General features: G+C 47.8%; 1 protein-coding gene across 1 annotated transcript in view; it reads left to right on the top strand.

Moving 5' to 3' along the window:
- DNAH17 (dynein axonemal heavy chain 17) overlaps window positions 1–20,160 on the top strand; it is a 1,486,981-nt gene that overhangs the window by 840,331 nt on the left and 626,490 nt on the right. Inside the window, exon 35 of the mRNA XM_029599137.1 lies at window positions 17,883–18,039. Within this exon, the coding sequence (XP_029454997.1) occupies window positions 17,883–18,039 (157 nt within the window). The remainder of the gene's footprint in view (window positions 1–17,882; window positions 18,040–20,160) is intronic.

Here is a 20,160-nt window from a genome sequence, read left to right as displayed (position 1 = left end):
GTATGTGTTCTGTGCCTGGGATCAGGCCACGACATCCGGGCTTGCTCAACCTGTGCCCAGATGACACCAAAGGGTAGGCGTGCCTGTTTGGATAAGATGGAAGAATTGTTTAAAAAGATTCCATCGTCATGGTCGACGTCGTCCCCAAGGGTAACACCTCCCTCGGTAACTAAACATCAAGGTGAGAAACGAACCGATGACCGTCTGTCACCGGCACCGTCGATATCCTCGATAGCATCTTCTTCAGCACTGAAGTGTCATCGAGAAAAGAAGCGGCATAGCCACCGATCCATCGACCCATCGGATAGCAAGGCATCGACATCAGCATCAAAATCCATCGAACTGATGCCAAAGAAGGTCCGTGTACTAGAGCCAACTCCACTGGCTATACACGAGGAACCACGGCGCTCTCCACCGGGCTTGGTGTCAGAGGATGTGCCACCACGAATCATCGTGGAAGTGCCAATAGCGCCAGCAGTACCTTCCCCAGTGGTAGTGGACACTGCCCCGGTTTCAAGGGAAGAGGTGACTAATTTAGTCCAACAAGCCGTTGTTGAGGCTTTAAGGAATCTACAGCCTCCGACAGTACCATCGGTACCGGCACCGACACCGGCATCAGCATTGGACCAGTCAATTTTTCAGCCTTTGCTGAATAGACTCGATGCACCAACGGCACCGATTCCTTCGATATAACCATCGACACCATCGATGCCGATACACCCACCGGTGGCTCCAGCCATCCCGATTCCCGGATCATCAGATGAGGATGGTAGAGACTCCGATCCTGCCCCAGGACCATCGGGGCTTCATCTGCATCGAGTTCCGAAGAAACCTCAATGCCTTTCAAGGATCCATCGATGCCAATACATCCAGGTCCATCGGGGGATACACGGAATCGATTTCCACTGACGCCATCGAGGCCCATCGTTGCCCTCCCTACTGCCAATGATGCCAAAACACATACCAACAAAAGCTGTGTTTAAATCAAAGCATCATATACAACCAGAGGACCCTGACTCCCCTTATCATCCTCAATATAGTCCTTGGAAGGATGTTGATACAGAGTCAGAGGAACTGCAATCAGAGCCCTCTCCACCAGAGGAGAGAAAGAAATCCCCTCCAGAAGATTTGTCATTTACAAATTTTATTAAAGAAATGGCAGATACAATTCCTTTTGAATTGATCACAGAGGAGGATACCAGACATAAGGCCCTAGAAGTCCTGGAGTTCGTGGATGCACCGAAGGAAATAATGGCTATCCCAATCCATGAAGTCCTTTTGGAACTGCAACAACGAATGTGGGAACATCCCTGCTCAGTCCCAGCAGTAAATCGGGGAACAGTTGCCACTTACTTAGTGCAGCATGCTCCAGGGTACCAGAAACCCCAACTACCTCACCATTCGGTAGTTGTATAATCGGCTCAGAAGAAGGCCTGAAAACAAAAACCTCATTCATCTGTTCCACCAGGGAAGGAGTAATGCTTCTTGGATACCTTAGGAAAGAAAGTATATCAAGGTTCCATGCTGGTAGCATGCATTGCAGTATACCAGCTATATATAACACAATTCCAAAGAAACTTGTGGAAACAAGTACAGGGTATTGTGGATAACCTTCCACAACAACAATAACTAGCCTTGGCTACATTAGTTGAAAAAGGATTGGAATCTGGAAAACATGAGCTGAGAGCAGCTTATGATGTGTTCGAAACATCAACTCGTCTATCAGCCTCTGCAATAAATGAAAGACGATGGGCCTGGCTCAAGGCCTCGGATCTCAGGCAGAAAGTCCAAGAAAGGCTAGCAGATCTCCCTTGTGTTGGAGACAATCTTTTTGGAGAAAAGATCCAAGCTACAGTATCTCAGTAGAAAGACCATCATGAGACACTCCGACAGCTCTCCAAACTGCCAGCAGACCAGCCATCTTCCCTAAGACGACCAACTCGCAGGGACACGAGGCGACCCTTCTATAGACCTAGAAGGTATTACCCACCTGCCTCTTCAGAACGTCAGTACCGTCCCTCACAAAGAGGACGTCCACGTCAGCCGAAACAACAAAAAAACCCAGCCACCACCCCAAACTGGACCAGCAGCGAGTTTTTGAACCGAGTCAAGAGAACAGCAGCCTCTTTCTAAACCCTATGCCCTCCCTACCAGTCGGAGGTCGACTTCATTATTTCCAACACCAATGGAGTCTCATCACAAAAGACCAATGGGTATTAGCCATACTAAATCGGGGATATCGCCTAAAATTCAAAACAATACCCCCGCATTCTCCTCCCATTCCACTTTGGACAAACACCTCAACTCCAAGTAGAACTCTCTACTTTGCTGACTGCCAGGGCCATCGAACCAGTTCCCCAGTCTCAACAAGGGAAAGGGTTCTACTCCCCCTATTTCCTCATTCCAAAGAAAACAGGCGGCCTTCGTCCTATCTTAGACCTCCGCAATCTCAACAAATTTCTTCACAAAGAAACATTTTGAATGGTATCCCTGGGAACCATCCTTCCATTGCTTCAAAAAGGAGATTGGCTCTGTTCTCTGGATCTTCAAGACGCTTATGCATACATACCGATTTCCACACAACATCGCAAATACCTACGATTCATTGTGGGAAAGAATCATTACCAATATCGAGTCCTACCATTCAGACTAGCTTCTGCCCCTCGAGTATTCACAAAATGCCTAGCAGTGGTGGCTGCACATCTAAGAAAAAACAGTATTCATGTTTTTCCATACCTAAATGATTGGTTAATCAGAAGTCCATCCAGACAGGGAGCTCTCTCTGCCTTGGAAATCACAATAACACTATTGCACCTCCTCGTATTTCTCATCAATAATCCAAAATCCCACATCGAGCCATCTCAAGTCCTCACATTCATCGGAGCAGACCTTGATACCACAGTGGCGAAAGCTTCTCTCCCAAGCGACCATGCCGACAATCTGGCATGCTTGGCGAACATTATAATTCATCATCAGTTCGCATCTGCCCATCAAATCCTGGTGCTGCTAGGACACATGGCTTCGACAGTACATGTCACTCCTATGGCAAAGTTAGCCATGAGAAGAACCCAATGGACTTTGAAATCTCAATGGCTACAAGCTTTCCAACCACTGTCGTACACAATTCAAATCACCCACCAGCTGCGCCTATCGCTCCACTGGTGGACAAATCAAAGAGCATTGAAAGCTGGTCTCCCATTCGAACAGGCAAATCTGCAAGTCATCCTGACTACAGATGCCTCCAGCCTTGGATGGGGAGCTCACGTCAACAACCTTCAAACACAAGGGATGTGGACTACGCTTGAAAAGCAGTATCAAATAAACTTCTTGGAACTTCGAGCAATGAGATATGCCCTTTATGCCTTCAAAGACTGCCTCTCAAACAAGACTGTGCTGATACAGACAACACAGTAGCAATGTGGTACATAAGCAAACAAGAAGGCACAGGCTCTTATCTGCTATGCCAGGAAGCAGTACAGATTTGGGCTTGGGCTCTAGAGCATTTCATACATCTCCAAGCAACTTATCTGGCGGGCATCAAAAGCATCCTAGCGGACGATCTCAGTCGACATTTCAATCCCCACGAATGGTCGCTGGACCCACGTGTAGCTAGCAAAATCTTTCAACGCTGGGGTCGCCCAACCATAGACCTTTTTGCGTCCAAACTGAACCACAAAGTGGAAAGGTTCTGCTCCCTCCACGGACATCGACAAACAGTCCCCAGGGATGCATTTGCTCGCCCCTGGAACACAGGTCTTCTATATGCGTATCCTCCAATTCCGCTCATAGCGAAAACTCTCGTGAAGCTACAACAGGACAGAGGGACAATGATCCTCATAGCCCCGTACTGGCCTCGACAAGTATGGTTTCCCTTACTCCTCAACCTCTCAATCTCACAACCAATCCGCCTGGGCACAGAGTCTACTCTCATAACTCAGAATCAGGGCAGGGTTGCGTCATCCCAACCTGACAACTCTTGCCATGACAGCTTGGATGTTGAAAGCTTAATTCTGCAACCACTTAATCTTTCAACACAAGTCTCTCAAGTTCTAGTAGCTTCACGAAAGCCTTCCACACGTAAATCCTACCACTTTAAGTGGACTAGATTTACAAAATGGTGCACACAAAAAGGTATAGACCCATTCTCCTGCCCCACGTCTTCTTTACTAGATTATCTATACCACCTGTCAGATTCTGGTCTCCAGACATCCTCTGTATGGGTACACTTAAGCGCCATAGCAGCATACCATAAAGGAATAGGGGATGCACCAATAACAGCACAACCCCTAGTAAGTAGGTTCATGAGAGGCTTACTTCACCTTAAGCCTCCCTTCGACCACCAATCACTGAATGGGACCTGAATTTAGTACTATCAAGGGTCATGCGCCCACCGTTCGAGCCTCTGCACTCCTATGATGAAAAATTCCTTACATGGAAAGTGCTTTTCTTAGTAGCCATTACATCGGCTAGAAGGGTCAGTGAGTTGCAAGCTCTCGTCACATACTCACCCTACACAAGGTTCCTGCATGACAGAATAGTCCTTCGCACTCACCCCAAATTCTTACCAAAAGTAGTAACAGATTTTCATATCAATCAGTCAATAGTCTTGCCTACTTTCTTTCCAAGACCTCACTCTCACCAGGGAGAGAGAGTCTTACACACCTTGGACTGTAAACGTGCACTCGCTTTTTACCTGAACCGCACAGCGGTCCATAGGAAATCCACCCAGCTCTTTTTTTCTTTCGACAAAAATAAACCAGGAGTTGCGGTAGGAAAACAGACTCTCTCCAACTGGCTAGCAGACTGTATTGAATTCTGTTATGAAAAAGCAAAGATTCCTCTCCAGGGGCGAGTAAAAGCACATTCAGTAAGGGCTATGTCCACATCAGTAGCGCACTATCGTTCAGTGCCCATTCTTGATATATGTAAAGCTGCAATATGGAGTTCCCTTCACACCTTTGCAGCTCATTATTGTCTGGATAAAGAAGGATGACAAGATTCAGCCTTTGGACAATCTGTCTTAAAGAACTTATTTCCAGTATAACTCCAACTCCTTCTACATCCATCTTGCTGTGCTTCAGGCTGCCTCATTTTTTCCAGCAGTACACCAGTTGTTGTGCTTGTTGCACAAGTTGTATGCTGTTGGTATAATGTAAGAATGACTCAGCCTGTAGCTTGCTAATCACCCATATGTGAGGACTATCATCCTGCTTGTCCTGGGATAAAGCAAAATTGCTTACCTTGTAATAGGTGTTATCCCAGGACAGCAGGATGTAGTCCTCACAGAACCCACCCACCTCCCCGCTCACGCATATTGCTACAAACGAGACTGAAGGGAGACAACTGTGGCTGAGAATATCATGGCATGCTGGGCATGCTCAGTAGGCCCAGAGTGCCAGCCAAAAGTTTCTAGAAACTTTTGACAGAAGTTTTCCGTACCAGGGCTCCATCTGATGATGTCACTCATATGTGAGGACTACATCCTGCTGTCCTGGGATAACACCTATTACAAGGTAAGCAATTTTGCTTTCCATCGATACCAGTGCCGCATCCATCGATGCCTTCCCACCCTCTTGGCTTTGGAATGCTTCCTTCATCGGGAGCTCCACCGAGAGAAGGAGAAAGTCCCTATAATCCATAGGACAATGCATCCTCAGATGATTCATCAAGGCTATTCGAGGACTTGCTCTCAGAGCCTTCACTGCCAGAGGAAAGGCAAAGATCTCCTCCAGAAGACCTCTAATTTGCCAGTTTTGTCAAAGAGATGTCTGAGACTATACCTTTTTCACTGTTTATGGAGGAAGATGCTCGCCATAAGATGTTGGAGGTCTTACAATTTGTAGATGCTCCAAAAGAAATAATGGCAATACCAGTGCATGAAATTCTTTTGGACCTCATGCACCGCCTGTGGGAACATCCAGGTATGGTACCTCCAGTCAATAAAAAGACAGATGCCACCTACCTGCTTCAACAAGCCTCAGGTTTTCAAAAAAGTCAGCTGCCCCGCCACTCTGTAGTCGTGGAATCAGCTCAGAAAAAGGCTAAACAATCGCGTCCACATTCCTGTGCTCCTCCCGGTAAGGAACAGAAGGCATTGAATGCGTTGGGACGAAGAATTTTCCAAGGGTCCATGTTGATATCGCAAATTGCAGCATATCAATTATACATGACCCAATATACCAGAAATCTCTGGAAACAAGTCCAGGAATTTGCAGAGACATTGCCCCAACAACTACAAGAAACTTTGTCCTCCATCCTACAAAAAGGAATGGAAGCAAGTAAACATGAAGTCAGAGCTGCCTACGACTCTTTTGAAACAACATCCAGAGTCACGGCAGCAAGCATCAGTGCTAGATGCTGGGCCTGGCTTAAGGCCTCAGACCTAAGCCCGGAAGTGCAGGACAAACTGGCAGATCTACCCTGTACCGGAGATAACCTGTTCGGGGATAAGATCCAGGATGCAATGGCCCAGTTAAAGGTCCATCATGAGACCTTGCGCCAGTTTTCAACTGTCTCCCCAGATGTTCCCTCTGTAACCCGCAGGATCACGCATAGAGAACCCAAGAAACAATTCTACAGGCCACGCAGATATTACCCTCCTGCATCCCATGCACAACTGGCTCGGGCACCTCAGAAAGGAATGCACGCCAAACTAGAACATCTAGACCACAGCCAGCTCTACAAGCTGGTCCCGTGTCTGGATTTTGGCTTTTTTCCAGAGAGCAGCAGCCATATTCCAGTGGGGGGGGGGGGGGCGCGCCTGTGTCACTTTGCAACAAATTGGCATCCAATCACTACGGACCAGTGGGTACTGTCCATCGTAACCCATGGTTACCGTCTAAAGTTTTCAAAAATACCCTCGGCCTTCCCACCCAATCCATCCTGGAGCTGGGACGACCACACAGGAAAACTCGAGTCAGAGCTCTCAACCCTTCTGTCGGTCAGAGCCGTGGAACCGGTTCCACCGAATCAGCAGGGAAAGGGTTCTACTCCAGATATTTCCTAATTCCAAAAAAGACCGGCGGCCTCTGGCCTATTCTGGACATCCGTGCCTTGAATACATTTCTTCACAAGGAATGGTTCAGGATGGTATCCCTGGGCACCAGGCTGGCTCATAAATAAATTTTGTAAACCGTTATGATGGCTTCACCGAATGACGGTATATAAAACTCAACAAATAAATAAATAAATTTAAAAAAAGCCAGTCAAAACAAGGAGCCCTCGACTCTCTCGGTCTCACCATAAGGCTTCTAAACTCATTGGGATTTCTAATAAATTACCCCAAATCCCAATTGACACCATCTCAGCTTCTCTCCTTTATAGGAGCAGACCTAGACATGACACTGTCCAGAGTATTCTTACCCAACGACCATGCGATTACACTGCCAACCTTGCCAGCTTTATCTGCCGTTGGAAAAGAGCCTCAGCTGGCCAGCTACTCAGGTTGTTCGGCCACATGGCATCAACAGTCCATGTTGCCCCTATGGCACACCTTGCCAAGAGAGTGACCCAATGGACTCTAAAATCCCAGTGGCAACAAGCTACTCAACTGCTGTCGTCCCTGGTACACATAACCAGCCAGCTTCGTCTGTCCCTTGCATGGTGGACAAACAAAGTCAACTTACAAGTGGGTCTTCCTTTTCAGCAACCGGCTCCTCAGGTGACCTTAACTATGGATGCCTCCAACCTAGGTTGGGGAGCTCACGTCCAAGGCCTTCAAACTCAAGGGACTTGGACAACAGCTGAAGCGACCCATCAAATCTACTTTCTGGAGCTTCGAGCGATGCGGTACACCTTTTATGCATTTCAGGTCTGCCTCTCCAACAAAGTTGTCCTGATTCAAACAGACAACCAGGTTGCAATGTGGTACATGAACAAACAGGGGGGCACGGGCTCTTATCTGCTTTGCCAGGAGGCGGTACAGATTTGTGCCTGGGCCCTGTTGCATTCCATTCTTCTGCGAGCCACTTATCTAGCAGGCACTCAAAATGCACTGGCAGACCATCTCAGCCGACGTTTCCAGCCCCACGAATGGTCATTGGATCCCTCGGTTGCGAGCAGAATCTTCCACCGGTGGGGTCATCTGACCATCGACCTCTTTGCGTCCAGTCAGAATCACAAAGTGGAACGCTTCTGCTCCCTGCACAGGGACCGGGAAGCACCAGCCAGGGATGCCTTCGCTCGTCCCTGGAACAAAGGCCTGCTTTATGCGTATCCTCCGATTCCGCTAATAAGCAAGACTCTCATGAAGCTACAACAGGACCAGGTCTTAATGATTCTCATAGCCCTGTATTGACCTCGGCCAAATTTGTTTTTCCATACTTCTCGACCTTTCTGTCCAGGACCCCATTTGCCTGGGCACATCGCCCAACCTCATAACACTGAATCATAGCACGTTATGCCACCCGAATCTCCAGGCCCTCTCTCTGATGGCCTGGATATTGAAAGGATGATACTACAACCACTCAACCTTTCGAGTGACATATCTCATGGCCTAGTAGCTTCATGGAAGTCTTCCACGTGGAAATCCTACCACTCTAAATGGAAGAGATTTACCTTGTGGTGGACACAGAAGGGCTTGGATCCCTTTTCTTGCCCCACATCGAGTCTGTTAGATTATCTCTGGCACCTCGCGGAATCTGGTCTCCAGACATCATCTATCCGAGTGCACCTTAGTGCCATCTCAGCTTACCATCAAGGAATAGAGAATTCCCCGATAACGGCTCAACCCCTGGTGAGTCGCTTCATGAGAGGCTTATTACAGCTTAAGCCTTCTCTATGGCCACCGGTCGTGGCATGGGTCCTTAATGTCATACTTGCACGGCTCATGCACACTCCTTTTGAGTCCTTGCACTCCTACGAACTCAGATACCTTACATGGAAAATTCTTTTCCTAGAAGCTATCACATCTGCTCGCAGGGTAAGTGAGTTACAGGCCCTTGTGACCTACTCACCCTACCAAGGTTCCTCCATGACCAGGTGGTTCTACTCACCCTAAATTCCTTCCTAAGGTGGTAACTGATTTCCATTTAAATCAGTCCATAGTCTTGCCCACTTTCTTTCCAAGACCTCACGCTCACCCAGGTGAGCGAGCTCTGCATACCTTGGACTGTAAGCGTGCTCTTGCATTTTACTTAGACCGCACTACAGCCCACAGGAAGTCCACCCAACTCATTATATCTTTTGATAAGAACAAACTTGGGAATGCAGTGGGCAAGAAAATATTGTCAAACTGGTTGGCAGACTGCATTGCATTCTTCCACTACAGGGACAAGTGAAGGCACACTCAGTCAGAACAATGGCAATGTCAGTAGCACATTACCGTTCAGTACCGATTACTGACATCTGCAGGGCTGCGACATGAAGCTCTAACCACACCTTCACAGCTCACTACTGCCTGGACAAGGCTGGACGACAGTATTCCATCTTTGGCCAGTCTGTCCTAAGAAATTTGTTCCCAATGTAGGAACCCAACTCGTCCTATCTCGACCCGCTTTGAATTTCAGGCTGCCTTATCCTTGCCAACAGCACCCCTAGTTGTTGTGCCTGTTGCACATTTTGTGTGCTGCTTGGCCTCATACGTATAACTCAGCCTGTAGCGTGCTATTCACCCATATGTGAGGACTACTATCCTGCTTGTCCTGGGAGAAAGCAGAGTTGCTTACCTGTAACAGGTGTTCTCCCAGGACAGCAGGATGTTAGTCCTCAAGAAACCCGCCCGCCACCCCGTGGAGTTTGGTTCACTTACATTTTATTATTTTATTTTTCGCTCGTACTTTTGCTACAAACAAGACTGAAGGGGGACCCCTGGTGGCTGCAGGGTTAGTGGCATGCTGGGCATGCTCAGGGTGCCAGTCAAAGTTCTAGAAACTTTGACAAAAGTGTTCCGTGACAGGGCTCCATCTGATGATGTCACCCATATGTGAGGACTAACATCCTGCTGTCCTGGGAGAACACCTGTTACAGGTTAGCAACTCTGCTCTATGGTAGGAGCTATATTTCTCTTTCTGTTTCTCCAGGTTTGCACTGCTCTCAGAGTGGCTGTTTTGGTTTTATATTCCAGTTTGAATCCATATTTATAATTTGTGGTCTTTCTGTACTTGGTGAAGGTCAGTTCTGGGTGTGTGACCGACACGAGGCATTTTACTAGCATGTAGGCATTTATATCAATTTTATTTGTTGTGTTTTCTCAATAGGACATGCATTAGTGGTAAATTACTCTCTTTTCATAAGGAGGGGTATTGTGCCTGCTAGTAAAGGGAGTTTGTTTTGCTTTTACTGAGATGTCATCAGAACCAGAATATCTTTTTTTGTATGGTGAGTTGTACGGGTAATGACCTAGTTCTACACTGCACCTATTGTTGGGGATTGAGGGGGTTCCTGAGGATGCAAAATGTATATTTACATTTAGCCCCATGACGGTCACATGTTCAGCGTGTCACGCATGTGAGAACCATCTGTCAGGTGTGTCCTGGCTGAAAAAAGGTTGAGAACCACTGCTGTAGAGAACCGTTTCTTTGGCTTTCAGACTATGGTGTATTTCTGCAGATGGTACACTCGATTTTGCCAAAAGTTGTTTTGTCTTTCATCTCAACTGGATGGCAGAGCTTCCAACTTTCCCGACTTTGGCTGCGGAGGGACAGCAGGCAAGGGAACTGCACTTCCTGGATGTCCGTCAGACTTTGTTGCGATATCTTAAGGTCACTAATGGCTTTCGGTGATCAGATCAACTCTTTGTCTTATTCGGAAGTGCAAAGAAAGGAACTAATGCTTCTAAAGCCACTATTGCTCATTGGTTGAAGTAAACTATTTTTTTGACCTATCTCTGTAAGGGTCGGACTGTCCTGGAGGGATTGTGGGTACATTCAACTACAGTGCAGCCAATCTCCTAGGCAGAGTGTCAGTTGGTGTTGCCACAGGAGATTTGTAGAGCGGTCACTTGGTCGTCCCTTCAAACTTTGACCAAGCATTATTGCTTAAATATGTGATTGCCTGAGGAGGCGAGTTTTGGTGTGAATGTTCTGTGAGTGGGTCTTTCAGGTTCCTGCCCAGTGTAGGGGAGCTTGGGTACATCCCACTTGTCTGGACTGATCTGGGATATGAACAGGAAAGGAAAATTGGTTCTACTTGCTAATATTTGTTCCTGAAATACCACAGATCAGTCCAGAGACCCATCCCCCGGATTGTGAAAGACTGTATTGTTGGAGTTAGTTCCTTAGAGCAGAGATTCGTTTTGTATATAGTTGGAACTTTTGGACCAAAAGAAGTTTTTCTGTGTCCTTGGATGTGAGGGTTCCAGTACAGGGAGTTCTAACCTGAGTTTCTATGTTCACCCTAGGAGGGAAAGTTGTTATTTTAGTTGATTGATGGCTCTACATTAGCTTGGGTACAATCAATACTGAGGGACTGCAGGTGGCACACTCAATTAAATAGCAGTGCCTGAAAAGGTTTTTAGTTCTCTGCCTCCATCTGTTGGTAGGGATGCAAAACCCAATTGTCTGGACTGATCTGCGGTATTTCAAGAATGAAAATTAGCAGGTAAGAACCAATTTTCCTATAACATTCTCTTAATGAAACATGTTCCATGTGCAGAGTCACAGAGAGGCAGAGCTCCTCAGTCTCAATGCATGGATGAGACACTAGTGCAGGAAGGAGTGATTCATAAGAAACTGGGAAATATTCTGGGGATAGGGGAACCTATTCCATCTTGATGTCCTCCACTTAACCAGGATGGAATTAGGCTGCTTAGGGTTGCCAACCGGCTCCAGATTTTCAGGACAGGTTGATTCAGTCCTGTTTACCCATTGCATTCTGGGACATATTTTGATTTACCTATTGCATTCCCTCAGAAAATCAAAACTATAAGTACCTGCGTATAGGGGAGTAAAATGGACTCCTAGCTGTCCCAAACTCCAAAACAGCACACCGCTCATCAACCCGCAAACATGCCATATCCATGGCAGGCCCCGCACTCTGGAACACCCTCCCGACCCCCCTCAGATTTGAACCTTCCACTCAAATATTCAAAAAACAACTCAAAACCTGGCTCTTCAGAAAAGCCTTCCCACCAGATACTTAACTCACCCCCCCGCACACAACCCCCCTGCACACAACCCTCCCTTGAAACAACTCCCCTCCCACAGCCACCCACAGCCCCGCCCCTCACTCTGCCTCACCATCCTCCCTCCTACCCACCTCCTCCCTCCTCACCCTACTCTCCTCTCCCAACCTCAAGAACCTCTACACATCTTTTTTTCCAAAGACTCCCTTAGTTAGTATCCTTCATAGCATATCCGCAGTGCAATTTTAGAACATTCCTATAAATATCTCTCTTCCTCGTTGTTCACAGTTACCTTCCTACAATGTAAATAAGCAGATCGTGCTATTTAGTTAGCCATATGTACAGTCAATTGTTCATTCTCATCAATTACCATGTATAGTCAATTGTTCGTTCCTACCTGTTACCATGTTACAAACTGTTATCATGTTACAATGTAAAATAAGCAGGTTATGTCTTATTTGTTTTAGTTATATGTAAAGCGATGTGATATCTCGATCGAATGTCGGTATATAAAAATAATAAATAAATAAATGAATAAATAAAACCAGGATTGGATCAACCTGTCCTGAAAATCTGGAGCTGGTTGGCAACCTTGAAGCTGCTGCTACTAGAAATAAAAAATGAAATAGTGAAGCTTTTAAATTAATTTTTGGGAAAAAGTCAATAGTCGCTCAGAAGAGTATGGTTCAGAGTTTTGTACTTACAGGTATTATGCATCCATTAAGAAATATTGAAGTCTATATTATTCAGTCACTGTCCAAATAGCTGGATAAACTTATAGGCACACTATTGAATATAGCCAGCTGTTTTAAAGTCAGCTGGATAACATTATCCAGCTAACTTTAGGAAATTTCTACGGCATGGACCAAACTTAGGCATGGATTCATCATTCTTCACAGAATGATGAATACTGCGAAAACGGGGGGCAGGGGGGTGGGCCTGCGAAAGCCCGCAGCCTTAGCACCATGACGGTGCGATTTCGGTGGCCGTGGTGCGTCAGCTGCCGGCTTTTGCACCGAATAGCGCCAACGTTAAAGGTGGTGCTATTCGGTGCGCTATTTCCGACGATAATGTTAGTAACATTATCGCCGGCAGCGAAGCCACCGTTGACTCCACCCCCTCCCCGCCATGACTCCCCCCTGACTCCGCCCCAATCTAATTTGCATGCTATCGCACGTGAAAAGGGCCTCTTCGCATGTAATAGAGTCTTATCGCACGTGAAACGGCCATATTGTGTGCAACAAGCCTTTGGAAAATAATCTCCTTAACCAGATAAGTTATCCAGCTAACTCTAAATATCTGAGTTAGCCAGATAACTTACCCAGCTAATGTAACTCCTCTGTGGAAGGCTTTTAAGTTATCTGGCTAAATTTTAGCCAGATAATAAAATATCCGGCTAATATTTAGCAGGATAATTGTCCAAGTATTCATTTAGATGGATAGGTTCTGAGTTTATCCTGCTAAATGCACTGAATATAGACCTCATTAGGTTTTTCTGAATCAGAGGATGAGAAGCATTTAAATAAATGCTTCAGGACCAATTTAGGGATATCTAAACAAAGAAATTAGAGGGTAGACATGGTATGATCACACACACAAAAAAAAGGGATGCACTGAATTATCCCAGGACAAGTAGGATGCTAGTCCTCACATATGGGTTGCGACACTGACGGAGCCCTCTTCCGGAAAAACTTCTGTCAAAGTTTCTAGAAACTTTTGACTGGCATAGTGTGCCCACTGAGCATGCTCGGCATGCTATGATATTCTCAGCCAGAGGGGTCTCCCTTCAGTCTTCTTTTTTCTGCGAAGCCGTTAGCCTCGTGGTTATTAGGAGTCCTGTGTGGTGATTTTTCACCATTTAAAAAAGTTTGTTAAAACCCGAAAAACTCGACACCGCAGGGGTCTCCCATTTTTTACCATCGCAGTAAGTTTTTTGTCGGTTCCATACCGTATATATTAGCCTAAAAGTCGTCGATGCCTGTCCGACTTCACAATGGCTACGGGTTTTAAGAAATGCCCGATTTGTTGCCGTACCATATCCATTACGGACCCTCATTTAGAGTGTGTACTTTGTCTTGGCGAAAGTGCCCGAAGTACGTCGAGATGACGCCGAAAGGCAGAAGACTCTGGATGGAGAAAATGGAGCAACTGTTCCATTTACAACTAATGCCATCGACATCGACGTCCACGCAAGTCATCTCCGGCTGGAACAATACGTAAGGTCGTCCTCAAAAAACGAAGACCGGATGAAGCAGGAGATCGGCCATCGCCAACCCCTTCAAAGGCTTCGATAAAATCGACGGTCATCGAAAAGGGCACCGAGCACAAGCAGAAGCATCAGCATCAACATCGGAGGCCTCATTATCCCGAGACCGATCCGATAACTGGTGGTCCATCGATGGATCCTGAATCAGCACCAAAGAAGCCTCGGAGAGACGATGCAACTCTGATACCTTCCACCCCGAGGAGATCCCCACCAATATCGGTGCTGGGAACCGTACCTCCACAGGGCCCTGCGAAGGTACCGGTATCGCCTTCATTGCCTCCCCCCATAGCTGCTCTGGTCTCACCAGCTATGCGGGCGGAACTGGACAGGTATATCTGCCAGGCAGTTAGGGATGCGCTCCTCGACATGCCTCCAATGCCAGCACCAAGCCTGCCATTGAGGCCAGCGCCATCGCCAGTACCGGTTTCATCGCCGGTTCCATCGATGCCAGTACCAATGTTGTTACCGATTCCACCACCAGTTCCATCGATGCCATTACCGATGCCACCGACTCCATCGCCGGTTCCATCGATGCCGATGCCAGATATATCTTTTTTTGCGACGATTTTAGCAAAATTAGATACTCTCATCGGTGCCATCCCGGTGAAACCTCAAGAAGTGCCGATGCCGGCTTCGAGGGGAGAGGATTTTACAGAAGAATCTCTGATTCTGGATCTACTCCCAGGTCCATCGGGGGTTCCATGTCCATTTCCACCGATTTACCCATTGTTCCCTTCGAAATCCAGGGAACAACCATCGATGCCATCGATACCAAAGGTGTCCATGCCATCTACACCTCTTTGACCACATATTCCTGATACATGGGATGATCCTAACACTGATACCTCCTCAGAGGAAGTCCTCTAAGCTTCTCTAAGATGGTGCACCTTGTTCCATTGACTAAGTTACCTTCTGCACCCGAACTAGCTCTCCTCTTTGCCCAGCATATTTTCAGGCTACACGGCCTCCCGCAAGACATCGTTTCCGACCGGGGGCCCCAGTTTGTTGCATGCTACTGGAGGGCTCTCTGCAAGTGCTTCAAGGTAAAGCTCAGCTTCTCTACAGCTTTCCACCCACAGGGTAATGGACAATCCGAAAGGATGAATTGGTCTCTGAAAACCTACCTTCGAGCCTTCACAATGAGAAGCAAGACAACTGGTCAGAACTACTGCCCTGGGCCGAGTTTGCCTATAACAATCAAGCTCATGCTGCCACCGGGCTCTCACCATTCCAGCTAGTCTACGGGAAACAGCTGAGACCTCCGCTTCCCATCGCTACCCCCAGCGCCTCTCCAGCCGCCCAGTTAACGGCGCGTCAGCTACAGATCTTGTGGCAGAAGACCCAGAACAAACTGATCCGCTCAGCCTCTTCCGCCAAACAGGCGGCTGACCGCCACCGACGACCGGCTCCTACCTATCAGCCAGGAGACTGGGTCTGGCTTAGCACAAAAAACATTCGTCTCCGCCTCCCCTCATGAAGATTTGCGCCCAGATTCTGTGGGCCATTCCAGGTCGCCGAAAGAGTGGGGTCAGTCTCATATCGGCTGAGGTTGCCGTCCTCTCTTCGAGTCCACAATGTTTTCCACGTATCCTTGCTTAAGCCCGTAGTCCTCTCTCGCTATCACCGAAAACCTCCGGATCCTTCATCTACTACCATCGACGATGATCCCACTTACCAGGTACGCGAGGTCCTGGATGTTCGCTTCTACAACCGCAGGTGGGAATATCTACTCGCATGGGAGGGTTGCGGCGATGAGGACAACACTTGGGAACCCAGCCGCAACATCCTGGACAAGTCCTTGTTGCAGCAGTTCCATCGTGACCACCCGGAGAAACCCGGTCCTCTCAAGGGGGGGGTATTGTTGCGGTCTCTACCGCTTCCCTCCGCTTAGGGCCCAAACCCACCTACCTCTGCTTCAGGAATCACCGCATTCCGCCCGCTCTGGACCCCGGGGGCTTCTCTCACTCCACGTGGCGGCCGCCATTACGTGCCTGCTTCTCGTCAGTCTCGCGCGCGCAACTCCCGGAAGCCTGGCCCCGCCCGTGCTGCTGACGTCACGCCCAAGTCCCGATATAACCAGCGCTCAAACTCTCTCTCATCGCCTTGCAACGAGGTTCACAACTCCATAGTTGTTCTTAGTTGCGTTCCTGGTGATCTCCACGTTTCCTGCTTCTGACTCTGGTTTGCTTCCGACTCCGCTTCAGCCTGCTGCCTGCCTCTGACTCCGGTTTGCTTCTGACTTCCTCTTCAGCCTGCTGCCTGCCCCGACTTCGGTTTGCCTCTGACTCTGCTTCTGCCTGCTGCCTGCCTCCGACTCCGGTTTGCCTCTGACTCCGCTTCAGCCTGCAGCCAGCCTCTGACCCCGGCCTGCTTCCGCTTCAGCCTACAGCCTGCTTCAGCCTCCGGTTTGCTACCAACTCCGCTTCAGCCTACAGCCTGCTTCAGCCTCCGGTTTGCTACCGACTCCGCTTCAGCCTACAGCCTGCTTCAGCCTCCAGTTTGCTACAGACTCCGCTGCCGCCCACTGCCCTGCCTTCAGCCGGCCCTCGGTCCTGTACAGCCAGTCCCCTGCTTCCCGGGTACCTTGGACTTCCTATCCTTCCTGCTTGCTCTGGTCCCGGTCTAAGCCTATCTCAGCCCCTGGACTTTCTGTCTCTTTTCCGAGTCCCGAGGACCCGGTGCCCTACGGGCTCCTCCCGGGGGGGTCCCTGGTTCCCGGGTGAACACCTCCTGCTTGTGGCTCCGCCCCCTGGCCTACCCTGTCACCCTAGGTAGGCCGGCCCAAGGGTCCACTGTCTCTCCAGCAGTGTCCAACTGCAACATTTCTTCACATTAAAAGAATTTTTTCTTTTTAATAAAAATATAAAAAATATTCAACACATGCTACAATATAGCGATTAAGAAATAATAGGCAGTTGGAAGTTGGTTAATAATTATATGAAATACACTATGGGATGTAATGATACAGAAAATCGTATGAAACCTTCATTCTCTTTCCAAAAAAATTTCTTTGAAAAAATATTTTCCTTGTGCTTGTCACTTGTAAGTCATTAAATAATAGTGTAAAAAGTAAGCATTCATTCATGTGGGAGATTAATAGAATAAAATATATACAAGAAAAATAAAAACATATTGAGAAAGATGATATAGCACATTTCAGCATAAGTGACTCTTGGTCAGTTAGAAATGCTGTTTGACATCTTTAAACTCTATCTTCTTTCAGATTGCATAGCTTTCTTAAGGTGAGCCTCTGGCAATAAGTCTCTGTAAAAGTAAGACTGTGCACTGGGTTTTAGGATGATTCTTTTAGTAGCATTCCTCTTGTCTGCTGCTGATTGCCTCTGTAAGATTCATCAGAATCTTGGCATTTAGTTGCAGTTACTCTTTTCACTAGCAGGTTGTTTAATCAAGATTTATTATCCATTAATTTGAAAACAAAATAGAAAATCATTCTGTATGTAATCTTGTAACCCACTCCAAACATTGGAGGGTGCGGGATATAAATAATTTAAAATAATAAATACATGTTGATGCAAATATAATATTTTCTTGTAGGTGTTATATTACTTTGACTCAATCACTTCACCTCATTATGGGAGGTGCTCCTGCAGGCCCTGCTGGTACTGGCAAAACGGAGACGACTAAAGACCTTGGCAGAGCTTTAGGCATAATGGTATATGTGTTTAATTGCTCAGAGCAAATGGATTACAAGGTATGAATTGATGCAGTAAAAGTAAAAGTTAGTATCACTATAAATTGACTGTCTCAGAATAACTGTGCACTATTAGATTGGTTATTGTTATTTAATTCTCTTCAGTTGCATTTTCTCTGAGAACCAGCAGTTTGCCCATAATACAAATGGGTGGCATCATCCTGACAGCAATGATTTTGACCTTCATGTACAGAACTTACAGATTCTTAAGTTTCACTGGCCTGTGTAGTAGTTCCCACGTAGTCGCATGCCCACAGCGTGCCTCAGTCTTTTTTTCTGTGCGGTAACCAATGGATAAAGTTTATCTCAGAGCAGCTCAATAAGGCCCGGATTTTACGTGCGTAGGAGCCTTATGCGCACCGGGCCTATTTTAGAAAGGCCCGGCCACGTGCGTTTGTCCTGGGGCTTCAAAAAATGGGAGGGGGTGGGGCAGTTCAGGGGCAGGGTGGGGTCAGAGGCTCCCGGCACAGCGGCTATTTGCAGCTGTGCGGGGGGATCGCGTGCTGGCAGGCTGCTGGCGCGCGCAACAGGTAAGATAAAGGCTGGGGGGGGGACGGGACTAGGTGAGGGCTGGGGGCAGGAGGGTTAGGGGAAGGGGAAAGGAGATTAGGTTAGGAGGTTGGGAAGTTCCCTCCCAGACCGCTCCAATTTTGGAGCGGCCTGGGACGGAACAGGGGAAGGCCGCAGGTATCGGTGCGCGCAATTTGCACAATTGTGCACCCCCTTGTGCACGTCGCCCCCTGATTTTATAAAATGCGCATACCTGCAAGAGCATATTATAAAATTGCACGTCCATGTGTGCGCGCCAGGTAGCGGGCACAGGTATTAAAATCTACCCCTAAGCTTTTTGCTCTTTTTTTTTTTAAGTATTTCTTAATGGAATGTTTTTCTTTCCTTCTGGTTTCTAGTGTGGAAGTAAATAAACTGCAAAAGAGACAAGGAGACTATGATCCTTATAACCCTTGCTTAGCCAAGGCAAATCTGGTATCCACTTGTCCATAACATCCACTCAGGATTAACACTATAGGCAATCAGAGGGTCCTGCCAAGCACTGCTCAGGGCTACCTGCACCTGTGCACATGCCCCTACTCTGGTAGCCTTTCATCTGCCAGGTGGGTTCCCACTTGCCTCTGAGTAAGTACACCGCCTGCAAGCTATTCCCTGGTGGTTTCTAGGGACATTGAGACCCTACCAAACAAAATTCTTAGAAATATACCTATAAAGCAAATAAAAAAAAAAGAATCCTAGAATTGTCAATCAGTCACAGGATAGAGCTAATAAACTAAAATGTTTACTAACTATTAGCAAGAACTAGAGATGTGAATCGTGTCCTCGATCGTCTTAACGATTGATTTCAGCTGGGAGGGGGAGGGAATCGTATTGTTGCCGTTTGGGTGTTTGAAATATCGTGAAAATCGTGAAAATCGTCAGCCGGCAAACTAAAACCCCCTAAAACCCACCCCCGACCCTTTAAATTAAATCCCCCACCCTCCCGAACCCCCCCCCCCAAATGCCTTAAATTACCTGGGGGTCCAGCGGCGGTCCGGAACGGCAGCGGTCTGGAACGGCCTCCTGCAATTGAATTGTGTTGTCTTCAGCCGGCGCCATTTTTCAAAATGGCGGCGCAAAATGGCGGCGGCCATAGACCAACACGATTCGACTGCAGGAGGTCGTTCCGGACCCCCGCTGGACTTTTGGCAAGTCTTGTGGGGGTCAGGAGGCCCTCCCAAGCTGGCCAAAAGTCCCTGGGGGTCCAGCGGGGGTCCGGAAAACGATCTCCTGCCGCGAATCGTTTTCCGTACGGAAAATGGCGCCGGCAGGAGATCGACTGCAGGAGGTCGTTCAGCGGGGGTTCCGGACCACCGCTGAACGACCTCCTGCAGTCGATCTCCTGCCGGCGCCATTTTCCGTACGGAAAACGATTCACGGCAGGAGATCGTTTTCCGGACCCCCGCTGGACCCCCAGGGACTTTTGGCCAGCTTGGGAGGGCCTCCTGACCCCCACAAGACTTGCCAAAAGTCCAGCGGGGGTCCGGAACGACCTCCTGCAGTCGAATCGTGTTGGTCTATGGCCGCCGCCATTTTGCGCCGCCATTTTGAAAAATGGCGCCGGCTGAAGAC

This window comes from Rhinatrema bivittatum, chromosome 4 (genome assembly GCF_901001135.1).
Source record: "Rhinatrema bivittatum chromosome 4, aRhiBiv1.1, whole genome shotgun sequence".
NCBI classification, from domain to species: domain Eukaryota; kingdom Metazoa; phylum Chordata; class Amphibia; order Gymnophiona; family Rhinatrematidae; genus Rhinatrema; species Rhinatrema bivittatum.
This window is presented reverse-complemented; position numbering and strand designations above follow the sequence as displayed.